The sequence below is a fragment of the Scyliorhinus torazame genome, chromosome 3 (genome assembly GCF_047496885.1).
Source record: "Scyliorhinus torazame isolate Kashiwa2021f chromosome 3, sScyTor2.1, whole genome shotgun sequence".
NCBI lineage: Eukaryota > Metazoa > Chordata > Chondrichthyes > Carcharhiniformes > Scyliorhinidae > Scyliorhinus > Scyliorhinus torazame.
Genome location: NC_092709.1, coordinates 208344521 through 208365222, shown reverse-complemented (window position 1 = coordinate 208365222; position 20702 = coordinate 208344521). Strand labels below are relative to the sequence as shown.

At 46.3% G+C, this 20702-nt stretch overlaps 1 protein-coding gene across 3 annotated transcripts in view; it reads left to right on the top strand.

The window, feature by feature from the left end:
• dlc1 (DLC1 Rho GTPase activating protein) overlaps positions 1–20702 on the top strand; it is a 732899-nt gene that overhangs the window by 671670 nt on the left and 40527 nt on the right. The window contains exon 1 of one of the 3 annotated variants that reach the window (XM_072496833.1): positions 5960–6416. The exons of the other annotated variants lie outside the window; for them this stretch is intronic. Within the exon in view, the coding sequence (XP_072352934.1) occupies positions 6404–6416 (13 nt within the window). The 5' untranslated portion in view covers positions 5960–6403. Of the gene's footprint in view, positions 1–5959; positions 6417–20702 lie in introns of those variants that run through there. 3 annotated transcript variants of the gene reach the window in all.

Here is a 20702-nt window from a genome sequence, read left to right as displayed (position 1 = left end):
AATGATGCTAAGAACCAAAATAGTGGAAATAAGGAGGGGTCATTCTCTCCCATAACTTTGCTGACTAGTCCCTTTTTGCTGAACCAGATGTGATTATATTTTTCACACACAATATAACCTTGTCTTTTAAGAGGCTAATGGACTAAAATTTCCATCCACACCAAATGTTCTTAACTCTTCTCTGTATAACAGAAATATATAACACAAGGAGATCACCTGGGGTACTGTTTATAGATACAAAGATCTTGAGTGCAGCTTTTGATGTTTACCGTTGTCCAACTGTTGCCTCAAGGGCAAGATCAGAGAACTGTTACAGTGACACAACAGATTTACTGAAATTTGGCGAGCACATATTGGCTGCTATGTTTGCTCACTTAACAACAGAGACTGTGGGCTGAGTCTTTTTACCACCTTTGAAACATTCTTCCATCAAATCAAATGTGGATCCTACCCCCCCGAGTCCTGCCCACTTGCACAAACTGCCTCGGGATAGCCATTTAAAATGCTGCTTCCAGGAAGTCCACTCAATTAAAGATGGACAATGGGGGTTCCTGAGGCTGCAGGCTCAAAAGGCTTTTAAAAAAAGTAATTGATGTATTATGAAATACTTTGGCACTCTATGGATGGTGTTCATGTTGCCCACGAAAGAAAAGGGACAGTAGCCATTGTTTTATTTTGCCTGACCTCATTGGACGATTGACGTTTTGATGCACTATCAATTACCACAAGATGAGAGTAGTGGAATAATCGAGGCTTTATTGAGCAAAGATGTTGTGCCTCCTGTAGCTGGAACCAGGATGGCTGCAGCACCGGCGAGCACACACATTTATACGCCGCCTACTGGGCGGAGCCAGCAGGCAGGGATTTACCCATGTACCTCTACTATACGGGCAGTGCCGTAATACATGTAATACAACTAGTGGTGACTACCACATTCACCCCCTGTTAAAAAAAGAGTCCAGCGGGGATGGTGGAAAATATTACAGGTTAAGTTGTCGGGGGCCTTGACCCTCCTCTGTGATCGCCTCAGTCCTGGTGGAGATGTGGGTGCCGACTTGGTCACCTGCGACTCCGGGAGCGTGTTGTCCTCGTCTTCGTCACCCCTGAGTGGAACCAGTGGGAGGACGGATCCTACTGGGGCGGGGGCTGCGGTGAGGTTCACTGGAGGGAGGGTGAGTGACGCAGGGGTGAATGAGGCAACCGGGGGTGGGTGTCAGGTCGGGGATCATAACCCAGGAAGTGGCCATCCTGGGGAAGGCAAACACAAGGTCGTGAGGGGTCTCTTTGGTCGCGGTGCAGAGGAGCGATCGGATGGAGTGGAGCACGTCGGGGAGGACTTCCTGCCAGCGGGAGACCGGGAGACTTTTAGACCACAGAGCCAGCAGGACGGCCTTCCAGACCGTCCCATTCTCCCTCTCCACCTGCCCGTTTCCCCGGGGGTTGTAGCTGGTCGTCCTACCGAATTTTAAGGTTAGGCTTTGGAGATGGCACTGAAAGTCCAGGCCGAGTAATAGGGCAGCCCAGAGGTGGAAGAGGATGTAGAGCTGGAAGTTGCTGAACTCTACGCTCTGGACGGTGAGGGTCGCGATGCAGTACCCCCTGATTTCCAGGGAATGGGATCCGGAGGCCAGGGAGATTTTCTGGGTGACGGGGTGTACCGGGGGGAGCAGCGCCTTACTGTAGAGGGGTGGATGAAGCTCTCTGTGCTCCCGGAGTCAAAAAGGCAGGTCGTCTCGTGCCCATCGACCTTCACCGATGTCGTCGCAGTCGCGAGGTTGCGGGTCTGGGACTGATCCAGGGTGAGAGAGGCGAGCTGCGGCAGATGCTGGGAGGTCACGGGCTGGTCAGCAGTGATGGAGGTAGCGGCAGGCAAAGAACGGCCAGACGAGCAGGGGTCCTGAGACGCCGCCCAAAATGGCGGCGCCCACGGTGGGCGTCATCAAAGATAGCGGCGCCCACAGGCCGCACGTGGCTTGCGGTGAAGAAGATAGCGGCGCCCACGGTCCGCATGTGGCTTGCGAAGGGGAAAATGGCAGCGCCTGTGGGGGGTGTAGGAACGCCGGGCCTGGAAACAGTGGCGACCGACCGGGTCTGGCAAACAGAAACAAAGTGTCCCTTCTTCCCACAGCCATTGCAGTTCACGCTCCGCGCTGGGCAGCGCTGCCTGGGGTGTTTGTTTTGTCCGCAAAAATAGCACTTGGGCCCCCCAGAGTTGGCTGGCTGCTGCGCGCCGCAGGCTTGCGGTGAGCTGGAGTCGGCAGCTGGTGGGGCCCACAGTGCCCATGAGGGTGCTGCGCGGTCGGGGGGGGGTAGGACTGGGCGTTATGGGAGGCCACTTCTAATGAATTAGCGAGCTGCCTAGTTCCCGCAAGATCAAGCATACCCCCTTCCAGTAGCCGCTGGCGGACGTACGCAGACTTCATGCCCATAACATAAGCGTCTCGAATTAAAAGTTTGGTGTGCTGGACTGCTGAAACTGCCTGGCAGTCACAGTTCCTACCTAGGATGTGCAGGGCACGCCAGAAATCGTCCAGAGACTCCCCAGGGAGTTGCTATCTCATGGCCAGGAGGTACCTGGCGTTTACTTGATTGATTGGTCGAATGTAATGTCCCTTCAGGAGTTCCATCGCTTCAGAGTAAGTGGGCGCATCCTGGATGAGAGGAAAAATGTCAGGGCTCACCCGTGAATAGAGGACTTGGAGCTTCTGCGAGTCCAAGGGTTCCTCAGCGGATGTTCGGAGGTAGCTTTCGAAGCAGGCTAGCCAGTGGTCAAAGGCGGACATAGCGTTGGCTGCTTGAGGGCACAGCTGCAGGCGATCAGGCTTGGTGCGGAGATCCAACGTTGAAAAAAAATCTTTGCTCAATAAATTGATGCACTATCAATTACCACACGATGAGAGTAGTGGAATAATCAAGGCTTTATTGAGCAAAGATGTTGTGCCTCCTGTAGCTGGAACCAGAATGGCTGCAGCACCGGCGAGCACACACATTTATATGCCGCCTACTGGGCGGAGCCAGCAGGCAGGAATCTACCCATGTACTTCTACTATACGGGCAGTGCCGTAATACATGTAATACAACTAGTGGTGACTACCACACCTTTCTCTGCTATTCTTCTTGGGTGAGAGCATTCGCCCTCAGGTATCATCTCCCATCCCATGGAGAGGCAGTTTTGTCAGATTTTCTCCCAGAGTAGTCATCCTCTCTGTTATTTGTTCTATCCAGCAGTGTTTGTTGGTTAACCTCATTAAACTTTGTGCTCTTTTCAAAAAATATTTTCATTCATGAGCGCGCTGGTTAGGCCAGCATTTATTGCCCATCCCTAGTTGCCCTTCAGAAGGTGGTGGTGAGCTGCCTTCTTGAACCACTGCAGCCACTGAGGTGTAGGTATACCCACTGTGTTGTTAGAGAAGGAGCTCCAGCAACAGCGAAGGAATAGCGATATATTCCCAAGTTAGGGTGGTGAGTGACTTGGAGGGAAACCTCCAGGTGGTGGGCTTCCCAGGTATCATCTGCTCTTTTCCTTCTAGATGGTAGTGGTCGTGGGGGAAGGTGCTGTCTAAGGAACCTTGTTTAAGGAGTTGCTGCAGTGCATCTTGTAGATGGTAAACACTGTTCGTTGGTGGTGGAGGGATTGAATGTTTGTGGAAGGGGGCGCAATAAAGCAGGCTGCTTTGTTCGTGATGGTGTTGAGCTTCTTGAGTGTTGTTGAAGCTGCACTCATCCAGACAAGTTGAGAGTATTCCATTACACTCTTGACTTGTGCCTTGTAGATGATGGACAGGCTTTGGGGTTCAGGAGGTGAGTCACTCACCATAGAATTCCTCGCCTTTGACCTGCTTGTGTAGCCACAGTATTAATATGGCTAGTCCAGTTGAGTTTCTGATCAATAGTAACCCCCAGGAAGTTGATTGTGGGGGATTCAGCGATGGTAATGCCATTGAATGTCAAGGGGTAACGGTTAGATCATTTCTTATTTTTTTAAATTTAGAGTACCCAATTCATTTTTTCCAATTAAGGGGCAATTTAGCGTGGCCAATCCACCTACCCTGCACATCTTTGGGTTGTGGGGCCGAAACCACACAAACACAGGAAGAATGTGCAAACTCCACACGGAGAGTGACCCAGAGCCGGGATCGAACCTGGAACCTCGACGCCTTGAGGCAACAGGGCTAACCCACTGTGCCATTGTGCTGCCCATTAGATCATTTCTTGTAGGAGATGGTCATTGCCTGGCACTTGTGTGGTGCGAATGTAACTTGTCACTTGTCAGCCCAAGCTTGGATATTGTCCAGGTCTTACTGCATTTTGACATGGACTGCTTCATTACCTTTGGAGTCGCGAATGGTGCTGAACATTGTGCAGTCATCTGCGAACATCCCCACTTCTGACCTTATGATGGAAGGGAGGACATTGATGAAGCAGCTGAAGGTGGTTGGACCTAGGGCACCACCCTGAGGAACTCCTGCAGTGATGTCCTGGAACTGAGATGATTGACCTCCAACCACCACAACCATCTTCCTTTGTGACAGATGTGACTCCAATCAGCGAAGAGTTTCCCCCCTAATTCCCATCGACTCCAGTTTAGCTAGGGCTCCTTGATGCCATACTCGGTCAAAAGCTGTCTTGATGTCAAGGGCAGTCATGCTCACCTCACCTCTGGCATTCAGCTCTTTTGTCCATGGTTGAACCAAGGCTGGAGCTGAGTGACCCTGGTGGAACCCAAACTGAGTTTCCATGAGCATGTTATTGCTGAGTAAGTGCCGCTTGATAACACTGTTGATGACTCCTTCCCTCACTTTACTGATAGGGCAGTAATTGGCTGGATTGATTTGTCCTGTTTCTTGTGTACAAGGAACACCTGGGCAATTTTCCAAATTGCCGGGTAGGTGCCAGTGTTGTGGCTCTACTGGAACAGCTTGGCTAGGGGTGCGGCAAATTCTGGAGCATAAGTCTTCAGGCTGGAATATTGTCAGGGCCCATATCCAGTTTCTTCAGCTATTTCACGTGGAGTGAATCATATGGCTGAAGACAATACGCCTCCTAATTTTAGTATCTCACAGCTAAGGAAATATTTTCAACTGTTGTGATCTAGGAAATAGCTAATTTGTGCACAGCAAGATCCCAAAAGCAATAACTAGATTAATAGCCAGGCAATCTGTTTTTGTGGGATACATATTGCCAAGGAAACTGGGGAGAACAACCCCACTCCTTGTTGTATAATCCACTGGCATCTTATATAGACCATACAGTGCAGAAGGAGGCCATTCGGCCCATTGAGTCTGCACCAACCCACATTAAGCCCTCACTTCCACCCTATCCCCGTAACCTTTTTGGACACTAAAGGCAATTTAGCATGGCCAATCCACCTAACCTGCACGTCTTTGGACTGTGGGAGCAAACCAGAGCACCCAGAGGAAACCCACGCAGACATGGGGAGAACGTGCAGACTCCGCACAGACAGCTACTTAGCGGGGAATCGAACCTGGGACCCTGGTGCTGTGAAGCCACAGTGCTATCCACTTGTGCTACCCACTTGTGCTACCGTGCTGCCCACGTTTCCATTTCCATTTCTTTTCAATTTACCTGAGCAAACAGACCCGACAGCACCTAAAAATGGTACCTGGATGGTATTGCCCCAGGGATGCGCGATAATGGAATCAATCATCAAGTTAAGCAAGCATCAAAGCAAACCTCTTGAGGGCAATGAGGGATGGGAAATACGGTGACACTCTCATCTCATGAAAGAATAATATTAAATATATATAATTTTGTGCTGTTGCCTGAGATTAGAGGTCGAATAGAGCAGATGACGTGTTAAACTATGTGGAATGTGGGTATTTAACAGAGGATTATAATATTTTGCCGTTGTTTGTGTCATAACAGTGACTAAACTGAGTGGTACAGTGTGTGGTTTGGAACGTCGTCCAGTGGCTGTGTGTGTGGGAGGTGGCTGCAGCACAGGGGAGGAGTGGCTATTCCGCTGGGTTTCAGCACTGCTCTCACTGCGGATCAGAGGCAATGTGAGTTCTTCCGATCCTCTGTGCAAAAAGAGCGAGATTTACACGGAGCTTTATTGAACCAGTGCAGGAACGGGGCTGAACTCCAGCATTCCTCGGGTACACACAAAAGTGACGCCTGGGACTTTGAGAATATGGATTCGCATCAATTCGTGATTACTGGGAACGTTTAACCAACTCGGAAAAACCGAGAACTTTGTTGAATATTGAACACTGTTCGAGTTTTCCAGGGCACAATTTGCTCTCCCCAACCCCCCCCCCCCCCCCCCCTCCCAATTTGGGAGACCAGGGTCTTGTTTTGGATAGATTGTTAAAGAAGCCAACAAGCCAGTGTGCTTGTCCTCCTCGGCTGGAGTTGCACATTGATGTGAAAGCTGGAAACGATGATTTTAACACGTAAGTATGAAAGTGTTTTCCTTTGCCTCCCCTCTCCCCCAATGAAATGAAGATAGTGAATTGCAGATTAATTTGAATTGAGCTAAATCATTAATATTTGGCGTGGAGTGTGTGAATAGCTGAGTGCTTGATCTTCACTGTGCTGTTTACAATATGTACGAGTGGGGGGTCATTGCGAAGGAGAAAGATAATCAGAAGCAGGCGCCTCAATCTCAATTTGCTGCAGATTTCCAAAATGCTCCGAGCTGCAAGAGTTACATTTTTATACCGAGATATCCCTTCAAACGCATTCCTGCTCACAGTATATACTTAGCGCCCAAATGCGATGGAGAAACGAGGCAGACAGGGGTTTTGATATTTAGGACAAATTGTTTTGAGATTTGTTTTTTTTCTCTCCCTCTTGTTTGGTTTGCTGATGCGGTTGGTGGGCTTGAATGTGAGCAGACTGATGTGTGTGTGTGTGGGGTGTCCTCAGCAAACTCTACCTGCGGCGAAAGATGTGAGATAAGGAGTGGAGCCGCACGTCTCCCTCGCCCCGGCCAGCCCAGCTCTCCCTCCCATTCCCGCGCATCCCTGGGGCACATAGATTGTCTCTACTGCACCCGGGGCTGCTTTGCCTCCTCTGGGGGTTGGCATTCACTCCGGGGAAAACGTGTATTTCGCTTCGACTGTTATTGACGTGATTTTTAAAAATTAAACAGGCGGTTGTAGATTTAACAGAAAACCTGCAGGAATCCAAATTCTTCCGCCCTTGCAAAATGAGGGAATAGAGGATGTTATTGCTGCTGTTGTTGCATTTTTATTAAATTGGAAGAGCGATCGATCTGGTTATATTTGAATGGTGCAATAGTTTCAGGGAGCTTCCAATTGGTTGCTTTGAAGCCGCACAGTGGAGGAGGCATGTGTGCTATTCGGGGTTGGAGTTGCCAATGGGAGCAGGGCGGCATCGGGCGGAGCTAGGACCTAACGGAATCTGCCTGTTGGCCAGCAAAGCTGAGAGGTCAGTGGCGCCCCCCCCCCCCCCCTTTGATCCCAGGGTGTCCGGCCCCTGCCCCCTGGCACTCCCCCGCCAGCCTCCTGCCGCCAGCTGCCTCAGCACTGACACGAGGAGAAAGAGGCAAAACAAACAAACAGGCCGCTTGCATCATTATCCAGCAGGCTCCAGCCTTCCTGCCCCCCCCCCCCCACCGCCACCACATTGACACGGGTACCAATGGGTGCTCAGAATCTGCAGCACTACCTGCAGCCGATCAATCCTTCAGCTTGGCCATTTGGAGCAGTGTCTGACAGCAAACCCGTGGCCCTTTATCCACCTTTTTGAAGAATATATGTCTTCATTCAAAGTGCAAACTTGACAGTTCTCCACATACATCCCAATACCGAATGAAAGATATGTTTTAGCTTAATTGCCCCTTTGGGTTTGGCACAGAAGGATGTTCTGTACCATATTCAGTCCAAACATCTCGTACATTGTTAATTTTATGGAAATTGTTGACTCCCCCATTGGGAGAGCCCCAGGCTCAACTCCTGGCAGTTAGCTGGTCTCAGCTGGAAGGACCGTAGAACCATAACCACTAGTCTTTGCACTGATTGTGCAAGAGGAAATTGTGCCAGGGTGGTCTTGGCCGCTGGAAAGTGCAGATGGGCCCAATTTGTGTTCGGCCCAGAGTACATTTGATTCCTTCTCTTCCCCTGTGGTCAAATAGTTGTCCCCATTCCCTGTGGAACTGCAAGGCAAAGCTTTCAGGAGAGGTGGGGACAAAATTGGCAGAAAAAAAGGGCAAAGAAAATTACTACGAAATTTCAGTTTGGTAATATTTTGTTTATTTGAAAGAGATGCTCTTGTAATATTAGTGTTGGGGCAACACGGTGGCGCAGTGGTTAGCGCTGCTGCTTCACGGCACTGAGGTCCAAGGTTCAATCCCGGCTCTGGGTCACTGTCCGTGTGGAGTTTGCACATTCTCCCCGTGTTTGCATGGGTTTCCCCCCACATATCCCAAAGATGTGAAGGGTAGGTGGATTGGCCATGTTAATGTCTCCTTAATTGGAAAAGATTTAGAGTACCCAAATCATTTTTTCCAATTAAGGGGCAATTTAACTTGACCAGTCCATCTAGCCTGTACATCTTTGGGTTGTGGGGGAGAATGTGCAAACTCCACACGGACAGTGACCCAGAGCTGGGATCAAACCTGGGACCTCAGTGCCGTGAGGCAGCAGTGCCACTATGCCACCGTGCTGCCCGATTAAGCCTGGATTTCTATATGCAAGCACAGAATACTGCCGTCACCGCACTCCAATGCAATGGAAATAGGCAAGCATGAAACACGCACCTAACACTGCAATTAGTGCAAAATTGGCTATTAAAGTGGGATTACCATCTCTGTAAAAACGCCAGTCAAGTACATTCCCATTTCTTGCAATTAGATGGCAAAACTGTATACTTATGCTTAGAATTGCAGCAAAATTCAGCATCACATCACATCCATGTGAAATCACTGTGATAAAATCAGTCAACTCGTCAAAACTTTCATGATCCCCCCCCCACAAGCGGTGCCGGTATCATTGTGTTAAATCTTTCACTGCACAAGTTCATTTCTGTAATTTTTCAAAGGTTCATTATAGAAATAATCAGCCAATCAGATCACTCTACCCTACCTGAATCAGCAATCAAAGAGTACTTACATATGGATGCTTTGACACATAGCAGCATTTGACAAATAAATCTCCACTACCAAAACAATAACAATAGCAAGTTGTAATTAACTATGTGGGAAAAGGTCAGTTGTTAGAGAAGTGTGTGTATAAAACATTTTCACAGCTCACTAATCTGATTGTTAATAGGTAGCAGTTTTGATTTTGTTAGATCTCAGTAATGATTTGTTAAAACTACCAATTGTAAATTGGTTCAGAATAATGTAAGTATCAGTAATGTAAGTATTAATGGTAAATGTCATCTGTAGTAGCACCTGCATTGTCCACATCACTATTAGAGTCAATGTTGCAGGAATTTGCACAGAACAAACCTTCAACTCATTGCAACTGGTTTTGGAATTTGCAATTCTATATTTTTTGTCAAAATTGATGTACAATGTTTTGTTATTTATAGTCTACTTGGCTCAATCACTGTGCTTCGGGTATTTCTGTAATATTGTGTAAGATTTGGGCACTTGACTGTTTTCCAATTTCTAACATCTGCTGATGGTCCTTGCTACTATGGCATATAACAAATATTCCACTATATTGGCTATGTCAATATGATATAAAATAAATAATTATGCTTTTATACTGTAAATTCTCCGTTTAAATGGACAGAATAGTGGTGACATTCTCTATCAGCTGATGGGGCAGTCCTTTTTTTATAAATTTAGAGTACGCAATTATTATTTTCCAATTAAGGGGCCATTTAGCGTGGCCAATCTACCTTTCTGCACATCTTTTTGGGTTGTGGGGGTGAGACCCACGCCGGCACGGGGAGAATGTGCAAACTCTACATGGACAGTGATCTGGGGCTGGGATCGAACCTGGGTCCTCAGCGCCGTGAGGCAGCAGTGCTAACCACTGCGCCACATGATGGGGCAGTCCTAAAATAGTCTGTAAACATGCCTTCAGTCAGAGTGGATGAATTTATCATAGAATTTACAGTGCAGAAGGAGGCCATTCGGCCCATCGAGTCTGCACCATCTCTTGGAAAGAGCATCCTACCCAAGGTCCACACCTCCACCCTATCCCCATAACCCAGTAACCCCACCCAATACTAAGGGCAATTTTAGATACTATGGGCAATTTAGCATGGCCAATCCACCTAACCCGCACATCTCGGAGCACCCGGAGGAAACCCACGCACACACGGGGAGAATGTGCAGACTCCGCACAGACAGTGACCCAAGCCGGGAATCAAACCTGGGACCCTGGAGCTGTGAAGCAATTGTGCTATCCACAATGCTACCATGCTGCCCAAATGCATTGGCTCTCTGTACAGTAACAATCAAGCAGATCAGTTCGAAGCTGGCGTGTATAAATCTGTCACCCCCATAAAATGTTCCATTGGCCTGTATGTATTCAGTGGGCTAATCTGCAGGCATTAGTATTCCATAGTGCAGATAATTAGCAATAGCTATCTCCATTATTTCTCTCAAGTTTGTTTTCAGTGTCTTATTTCAGTATGTAACAGATGGCTGTGGCCTCCTGTAGTCTCCTGGAAGAATTTTGAGACAGATTAAAAGTCCTGCACATGCGCAAGATAGCTCAGCAGATGTGGTTTGATGTCAGGCCTGATCACTTGTGTTTGTTCAGGATACATCTGCTGGGCTCTGCTTGCAATAGAGGGCTTTTTTTTCTACAGGATGGCCCAGCATTGTAAACAGGACTCTCATGCTTTATTTTGCTTCTTAGCAACAGGAAAAGAACACAGGAAAGAAGGTAGAGCAAAGATCCTGAGTGGCTCCAGCAATATTAAACTCACCATACAACATGCCAGACTCATCATGTCTATAAATAACATGGAACAAAATAAGTACTATAACAATCGATTCACTCATTGTTTTTCTCGTATGTAAATACAGGTAATTAGTCTCACTTTAGACTCAGATGGTACCAGGGACCCGCCTTATATTGTTTTAAGGAGATTGCACCACACCTAATTTAGTCTTCCAGATTAAATATAGCAGGAGTGCGCACATACGCCAGCTCACTAACTCATGTTGTGCTGTCGATAACATTACCGATGGCGGTTTCATATTTGAGAAATGACATTATCCTGAAGGCTAGACAGTTATACTGCTACATTATCGAAAATTGCTAGTGATCACTAACAATAACATTCTTTAGAATATAGCAGCCAGTTACATTGATTTTCTGCACCTGGGCAAAAATATAAAGCATAACAGTTGGAAAGTATTAAGCTAAATTGCACATATATACTCTTCTGATCCTAATTGGGCATCATGGTAGCATTGTGGATAGCACAATTGCTTCACAGCTCCAGGGTCCCAGGTTCGATTCCGGCTTGGGTCACTGTCTGTGCGGAGTCTGCACATCCTCCCCGTGTATGCGTGGGTTTCCTCCGGGTGCTCCGGTTTCCTCCCACAGTCCAAAGATGTGCGGGTTAGGTGGATTGGTCATGATAAATTGACCTTAGTGTCCAAAATTGCCCTTAGTGTTGGGTGGGGTTACTGGGTTATGGGGATAGGGTGGAGGTGCTGAACTTGGGTAGGGTGCTCTTTCCAAGAGCCGGCGCAGACTCGATGGGCCAAATGGCCTCCTTCTGCACTGTAAATTCTATGATAATCTATGATAATTATTTTCTACGTTGTTTGCCTGTCATCTTAAATTGCTTAAAATGGCTATATTTTGATATTTAAACAATGTTTACTTTGGGTTCAATTTTATTTGCCTCTTGCCTCTTATTGTTTTAAAATGTTTAGTTATTCAAAATAACTATATTTAAATCAGTAATTGAAAGAAGAGATTGAAGTGAGTGATAATTTTCAGTCACAGTTAATGGATTCTTCAGTTGTTACAATTCAAAACAATGATTTATCCTAAACTTTTTCTGTATCCCAACTATTGTGTACACTTTGTCGTGGCGAAGATCAAAATTAGCATGTATTCATTATGTTTGCCTACAAGTTAATCTATTCACATGCAATAGTGCAAGAGATACAGTTTCTCAAAGGATTCATTAGCATTAGCGCAGTTTTTCCAAATGCCTGATACTCTGTTGTTGTGGAGTTGACAGGGTGGTGTTAAATCTCGGAAATGTTACTCTTTTCCCATAGACACAGTAGTTTAACTTGAGGATGTTGCGGTTTAAACAATTGCAGACATTCTTGGCAAACCACATCCCAGCCTGAAACGTCTGTTAATTTGGAATGACCTGATGCCTTTTGTCTGACACTGTACAATGAGTTGTTGGAACTACCTATTGTTAAGTGCAGTATTTATGGTAAAACAATTATGATTACATGAATTAAGGTCAGCTTTGCACATTGATGTATTACACACTGCCAATAAATATCTAGATAGTCATTGTCTGCACGGAGACTACTTGTGATTAATATCTATTCAGGAAAAAGTATATATCTATTCAAATTATAATAAAGAAATCACACATTAATTCATTGTACAGTGAATCTGCAAGAGGACACTGTCACATGCTCGACAATTTGAAAAGTTATATTCTTGAACACACAAATGACCACCCTTGGATTAAAGGTGCCCAAAGGAATCAGAATGTTTCCAGTGTGCTTCCTAATTTCAGAAACTAAAATAGAACAGCAGGTGACAAGGTCAGAATAGATTTAACATAGGCTGGTACAGGCTTTGAGTCACAGAACTCATGCTAAAAATGAATGTTTCCCCTGGATTCTTCTGTTTATGTCAGCCTTAAAGCTTCTGGTCTTTAACGAATGTTGTTCCCTAATAAAACCATTCACAATATTGAAGCACAGTGAAAATCAAAGTAATACAATTAGGCTGACTTTCAACTGCTAGCAACTTAAAAAAATAACATGGCGGTTTAAATTTCAGGAATGCTTCTATTGCCCATAATAATGATCTTATAATCAAGATGTGCCTGCACTTGCTTAACATATGGGTTAATGGATAAAACTGGATTATTGGTTTAAAAAAAAAGAATATAATTGTATACAAATGGTGTACATGGTCTTATAAGTGGATTTTACTGTACTAAATTAAAGTACTTTCACACCAAATATAGTTAGAAGGGCCAGTACCTTTCCCTTTTGAACCCAGGATCCCACTGGATATTTATATTGAGGTAGCTGTGGTAGATTTAAGAGGTATAGCTTGCGTTCAATTAATTTATTTTTTGGATATCAATTTGTGTATCATGAATGTTCAGAAACTTGGATTTGCTGAGGATTTGCTCTACTGTACATCCTTATCTCTGTGCCTGTCATTGAAGCATATACTTATGGTTATTATAAAAACTTGCGACATACCACAACACATCCAAAATAGTGTTTATGCTTTGTGTTGCTAAATGGTGGATATATTGCTGATTGTTGTCTTTGAGTTTTTTTGGTTTACAATGTGCTTTTTGGTCAGCTGTAACTGAAAGACAGAGGCCCATTGTCGAATGTAAAAGTCTCCAAAACAAACTGTTCAGTAATTCACACAGGTAGAGTTTCTGTTAAGCAGATAGATTGCACACTGTTCTCCACCATAAGAACAAACTTCCCAACCCCACTTTACATGGATTCAGGGTTGGATTGGATTGGATTTGGTTTTTTGTCACGTGTACCAAGGTACAGTGAAAAGTATTTTTCTGCGAGCAGCTCAACAGATCATTAAATACATGGGAAGAAAAGAAAATGCATAATAGGGCAACACAACATATACAATGTAACTACATAACTACTGTATTACAGTGCAGAAGGAGGCCATTCGGCCCATCGAGTCTGCACCGACCCACTTAAGCCCTCACCTCCACCCTATCCCCGTAACACTAAGGGCAATTTAGCATGGCCAATCCACCTAACCTGCATGTTTTTGGATTGTGGGAGGAAACCGGAGCACCCGGAGGAAACCCACGCAGACACAGGGAGAACGTGCAGACTCCGCACAGACAGTGACCTAGCGGGGAATCGAACCTGGGACCCTGGCGCTGTGAAGCCACAGTGCTAGCCACTTGTGCTACCGTGCTGCCCCCAAAAGCTAAGATGTAGATTGGTTGAGTCAAAAGCTCAGGAACCTCCAAGTGTACAAGTGGGCACTACTGAAGTTTAGCAAACTAAAATCTTGCAGCCTCTCAGCACAGAGTTCTATTTACAAAGTTAAGTGGAGCAGAGTAAGAAGGGTCAAGCTTCCCATGATGGGTTTATGTCTCCAGGTCCAATCACCTGAGGCAGATTGAGTGTTCAAGTTACTGACAGTGTCCTGCAGGATATGACACGTTCCACAATGTCATTTAGGAACACACTTAACCTCAGATATTACATGGGGAGGAAAGGCACAAATTGGCAATTAGACAAATGCAGATTTGAGATCTTGTTCAGCAAGCAGAAGATTCCAGGAGTGACTCATGACTGGCATAACTGTGCTGACTACAACCACAGCAACAACCATCTCTGAATTGTAGGAAATGGTCCAGGATGCTTCACCGAGCTGTAATCAAAAGTTGGGACTTTAAGTTAATTATGGAGAGATTAAGAAGGATGTCCTAAAGCTTGGTCAATATAACGGGGATTTTAAGGAATGCCTTCATGACAATAAGTGGATAGAGAGATGGAGAGGTTTGAGGCAGAAAGCCTATGTCAACGGATTTTTTTAAAGTGTTGATTTTCTTCCACATCTGCAAATCGACTGAGGCAATTAAAGAAGGGTTTACAAATATGTTAACATTTGACAAACAACATTTCACTTTGTGCTGATGTAGTCCAATGATACTTGTGAAATAATTCACAGCAATCCCGTTCATGAAATAAACCTGACAACTCTCTTCTATTAACTTTATCCCCGAAAAAAGAATCCATCCTGAATTTTGATGACTTTCTAATTCTTTGGCGTGCTTACTGAATATTTCAGTTGGAAATATTAACAAAGAAACAGTTCATTTGAACAGCCTAAATAAATGGAAGCGTTTACATTACTTCCATGAAACACGTTCACAAGGAAGTGAGTTCCATTCATGACCTCAGGATGTCCCAAAGAGCTTCGCAGCCTATGTAATATTTCTGAGGCATGGTCACTGTAGGCACTGTATTAAGAAACACAGAAGCTGATTTGTGAACAGCAAGATCCCAATATCAGCAGTGAGATCAATGACCAGATAATCTGTTTGTGTGGTATTGGTTGAATGCCTTCTGACTCAGAGGTGAAGCTGCTACTCTTGAGCCAAGAGTGAAACTGAGACTTTCTGAAATAGCTATTTATTCAAAAAAAGATTTTCTGTGTATCTTTCTGAAAATCTTTAGCTTTTTATATTTAAAAACAAAGAATCTGGTTATTATTTTGGCATGGCACAGTGAAGCTTCTATCTTAGGGGCTTTGGTTAGGACTCCCCCTTGCACTCCTTTTTCTGAAGGCACTGATGCTTGTCGAGGTATTTTTCACGAGCAGCCTTCCAGTGCCTCATCCAGTGACCATTCCTCACATTATAAATCTAGTTGGTTAATTTTGGCATGCTATTTTGGAGAACATCGCAACAGTGCCTTGTCTTTGCGCAATCACTTTCCAGAAGAAGTCACTAGGTAGGAATCGGAGCAAGAGCCTTGGTAGATTTCTCCCACCCTACAGCAGTGTACTGAGCCCAAAAGTTGCATTCCAAGGACTTCAGATCAATTAACTCAGTACTAATCAGAGATCAAATGTAACACCTTCTGCGCTATCTTACGCACTATGACTTTTGGAGGAGTCAGCAACAAATAAAGTTGAGGCTATGATGAGAGTCAGTGTGTGGAAAATTGTGAATTAAGAAAAAGATTCTGGAAATTGAAATGCGAGCCAGTGACTGGCTTTTTGACATTTACCTGCAGTGCACAAGTCCTGGTAAAACCAGTCCAAAGAACTGTGGTCAAACTGAATACATTGCAGGCCATCAGGATACATAAGTATCCACTGCGTTCTATTCTTTTGGTTGAAAAATGTCTTGCATTTCTCATTTAATGAGGCTTCAGTATTATCTACTGTCGTTTAAATCGTAGAATCCCAATGATAATGTTTTCTGATGTTAAACAGCACTGATTCTGTTGGCTCTCAATAGCTGCCCTAGTTACTGTCACCTCAGTAGTATTCTGATTATTCTGAGAGATTCTATGAGGGCAGCTGATGGTGGCTTGGTTTTAAGCCACATGTTTAGCATGTTGTTATTATGCAGTTCAGTACTTTTGTTAATTAAGCCATTACAACTGAGAAGTCTCACTTGTGGCCAAACAAAAGCAGGCCTTGTCAGTTGTGATATTTGCACATTTGAATGCTACTGCTAAGATTTTTCAGCAGAGGGCGAGGAATGACAGTTAATTATTTCCTTCTTAAAAATTATTTCACTGTTTAAGAAAACTCCTTGGGTCATACAATAGAGCTGAAATATATGGCTTTTCTGCAACATATGAACACAACTTGCCAGAAAGGTAAGATCCCAGAAAAGTCACGACCTGACCTCATGTGGGGAATTATGTGGACATCTTGGAAGTGACAGAGCCTCCACCTGCCCCACACTGTGTCAAGCAGCATCAAGGTTGGGTCAGGCCCCCAATGTCAGGAGTTCCCATATTTCTAGCCCTCAGAGGGATATGGTGAAGGATCAGCAATGTTACCTACTGAACTGCAGAAGTGGGGCCTGCTTGGTGGAGGTGTGTGGGAGGCAGTGAGGATTCAGGCTGGGATTGTTGCAAAGTGGATGCAACGTTTTTGCAGATATTTTGAACCCACTAAAGGGTTTCTGTTTGCTATTTCCAGGGAGAGACTCAGCAACTCGCAGGATCTGATTACCACCCTGATAGTAAGGCAGATAGGTGCTCTAGATGCACCTGTCATTGCCAAAGATGTTTGCTCCATCGAGGTTACAAAAAGATTCAATCCCCGTTTAATTTGAGAAATTGCTAGCTCGCACATTTTCAGGCTATTGTGTTTTAACTGAAAAGGAAAATGAAAATCGCTTATTGTCACAAATAGGCTTCAAATGAAGTTACTTTGAAAAGCCCCTAGTCGCCACATTCCGGCGCCTGTTCGGGGACGCTGGTACGGGAATGAACCAATGAACCAATATGAAAGCATAATTTACCCTGCCCCAATTTCCAGTTAATTTTAGGTAGAAACAATCAAACTGGGCTCGTCCACACGCAGTCTCGAAATCACCAATTGAAATGCGTGAATTAAAGAAATAGTTTGTCTCAAAGACGATGAGGAGCTTTAATGTGTGTTTTGCCTGGAGGATGTCCAATTATCAGCACTGTTTTGAAAATAAACCTTTAACTGTGGGCCAAATAAAACTTAAACCTTGATGTGAAAAAATGGCATTTTACTATTTACATAATACAGACCTGGGGCGGGATTCTCCGAACCCCCACCGGGTCGGAGAATCGCCGGGGGGCGGCATGAATCTCACCCCGCCGCTCCGATGCCGGCTGCCGAATTCCCCGGTGCCGTTTTTGTGGCGCAGGTCACATCGCGCCTTTTGGGGGCCGTTGGCAGTGGCCCCCCCCCCCCAGCGATTCTCCGGGCCCCGATGGGCCGAGCAGCCGCCCGTTTTCGGCCAGTCCCACCGGTGTGAATTACTCATGGTTTATACCTGCGGGACTTGGCACTGAGGGCGGCCTGCGGAGTCCGTGGGGGTGGTGAGGGGTGCGGGCGGGGGGAATCCGGCCCCGGGGGAGGGGGGGGCGCACCTATCTGCAGGCGGGCCTGTGCCGTGGGGGCACTTGTTCCCTCCGCGCTGACCTCTGTAAAGCTCCGCCATGGCCGGCACGGAGAAGAAACCCACTGCGCATGCGCAGGGATCACGCCAGCGGTTCTGTGCATGCGGCAGAATATACTGGCGCTCCCCTGTCAATGCGCCAACTCGCGCCGTCCGGCGGAGGACCTTCGGCGCCGGTTGGCGCGGCACCAATCATTCCAGCGCCGGCCTAGCCCCCGGAAGTGCGGAAGATTCCACACCTTCCAGGCGGCCCGACGCCGGAGTGGTTCACACCGCTCTTTGGCGCCGGTATGGCCCGCCCGCCGGTTGGGGGAGAATCCTGGCCCTGATTCCTCATGTGAATTTCTAACCCTGGCTGGAATTCTCCGTTTGTTGCTAGTCACTTCTGCTGCCGGGAACGCACACCCGCCAGCGGTTTCACAGCAGCGTGGAGTGGTTACATTGGGAAATCCCATTGACAAGCGGCGGGTTGATAGAATCCTGCCGCCAGATGATGCCTTGCGGCTGAGAAACACGCAGCTGGGGAACTGGAGAATCCCGTCCCTTATCTTTCCACTATTCATAGGTATAACCTTGCTAACTGCTCCGAATGACTCTTTTTCAGTTCCAGGTGACAAAGACAGTGAACATTCTTTCTTTCTTCCTGCCACTGTCTTCGACTAGCAAATTGAATTTTAACAGTAATTCTTTATTCTTTGCCGTCTTTTTCCCTTGAAAATATTGGGCAGGATTTTCCCACGAGCCCGCCGCACGTTTTTCGGTGGCGGAGGTAGCTTGCCAGTGGGATCTACTGGTCCCACCATTGTCACCGGGCAGTCCCGTTGACAGCACTCCTTGACACCGTGAAACTCGTGCTCTGCTGTGGGACTGGCGATTTCTGCCAGCGTGAACAGCCGATAAATCCCGCCCATTGAATTCTTCTGGAAATTTAGGAGTGATTTTATGGTCCATTTTCAGTGTATTTTAAAGTGGGGTGCAAAATAAAGCGGGTGGTCATCCACAAACTTCCCACCCACCCCCGACCTGTCCCCCATATTGGATTAACTGCCACTTAAGGGCCTTATTCCACCTCTGCCGTAATATTTCGACCTGCGGGGTAAGGTGGAAGGAAGGCACTCAGCCCAGCAGCTATGGCAGTGCAGGCTCCTGTCAGAAAGGAAGGGGACATTACCATGTATGGGGGTCCCCTGTAATCATCAGATTCACCCCACCCCAAGATCATACCCCGATTTGTGCCTCGAAAACACAACACCCTCCCTCCAACCCTCCCTTGCTGCTAATGCCCGGAGAGGTAAGGTTTGCGCGGGATGTATTGGAAGTCTCAACGTAAGCACATCCCCGGTGCCAATGTGGGAAGTTTAAACTTCCGATTGTTGGTTTTACTATGCCAGGATCGCTCTGCGATTGGCCAGAGCCATGCAGATTTGGGTTGTTTGCCCAATACTTACCCTGACCTTTACACGATTTACTGAGAGGTTTTCGGAGCAGATATAAAACCAGCAAAATTCTAAGCAAATCACTCCAGAACGCACAGAAATGCTCAACCCTCCACCACCCCTCCACCCACCTCTCCCATCCCCAAGCCGACCCCCCCTTCCCCAGAATTGGATAGTACTCACCTCAACACGCCCACCCTCGACAACATCCCCCCCCCCCCCCCCCCCCCCCCCCCACCGACTCTCACCACCGAAATTCCCCGAACCCCATAGCTCCTACCCCAATTGAACACCCGACCACCCACTGAACAACTGACTTGTCCCACTCATCAACTGACCACCTGAACCCCCACACCTCTTGCCTGTAGTTCCAGTAGAAGTCACTATTGTCTTCTGGAGCTGCTGGAACTACAAAGCTGCCAGCCAATCAAAACATCCGGCAGCACTTGAGAGTGAGACTATCTGTTCTTGAGGGGTGGAAGTCCCATTCTAGAGTAATTAAGGTTGCCCCAGTGTAATATCACTGCAGTGCAGACAAATTTAAAATCGGTGAGGTGCCAACCAACTTTTAGCTTGGCGAGGGCCTCCCCATCATAAATCCGCCCTATAATTCCAACCCCTAGTATTTTGTCCTAATGGCCATTCATAAAATGTAATTTGGCCAGTGAAAGGTAGTGGACTTTTCAACTTGGGAAATCACAGCCGAACCCAGATCTGTTCCCACCAGATATCCCCAAACACAATTCTGTACACCAATAGAACTTGGCACATTCTGTGATGTGTGCTGAGTTAGCTGATCTCAACTGCAGTCACAATTGGCTTGCATGCCCCTGGGCTTAAGGAGAAAAAATGGTTTCTGATCCATCTTGTTATCTGTCTAGTTTAGTGACTCTTTAAATTGGCCTGAATACCCTTGGGCTTAGGAGGGGTGAATTCAGCCAGGATTCCAGTTCTGATCACCATCCAGTAGGCCCTGTCAGAAAGTGGACAATGTTGCATTTCAGTTGAGAACATGTGCCCATGTCTACTTCCTGACTCAGGTTCTGGTTCAGTTTTGTTTCCCCTGCCCCCATGGTCAAAAAACCTGCTGGCTCTCACAAACTGAATCGAGACTTGTACTAGAGAGTTACTAGTGCTCATAGAACAAGTACCCCAGCATGAAAAACCATCTTCAGGTGTTGAGAGGCAAATCCAGGCCATGTGGGAGAAAATAAAATTCAGAATCAAGTATCGGCACGAAAAACCACATTACTGGAGCTTAAACTTCAGCAAAGTAGCATGTGACAATTTGGCAAACTTTCCAGAGCAACTGTCATGGAACTGAATGCCTGAAAACTTCCCAATTGGGTATAGTATCCATTTAAGCATAGCAGTGAATGGCTCTTCAGATTTGGCAATATCAATAAGGCAGAAAATGAATGCCAAAAATGTTGCAGTTGGCCAACTGATTGACAAGTCGCATTATCTTCGGAG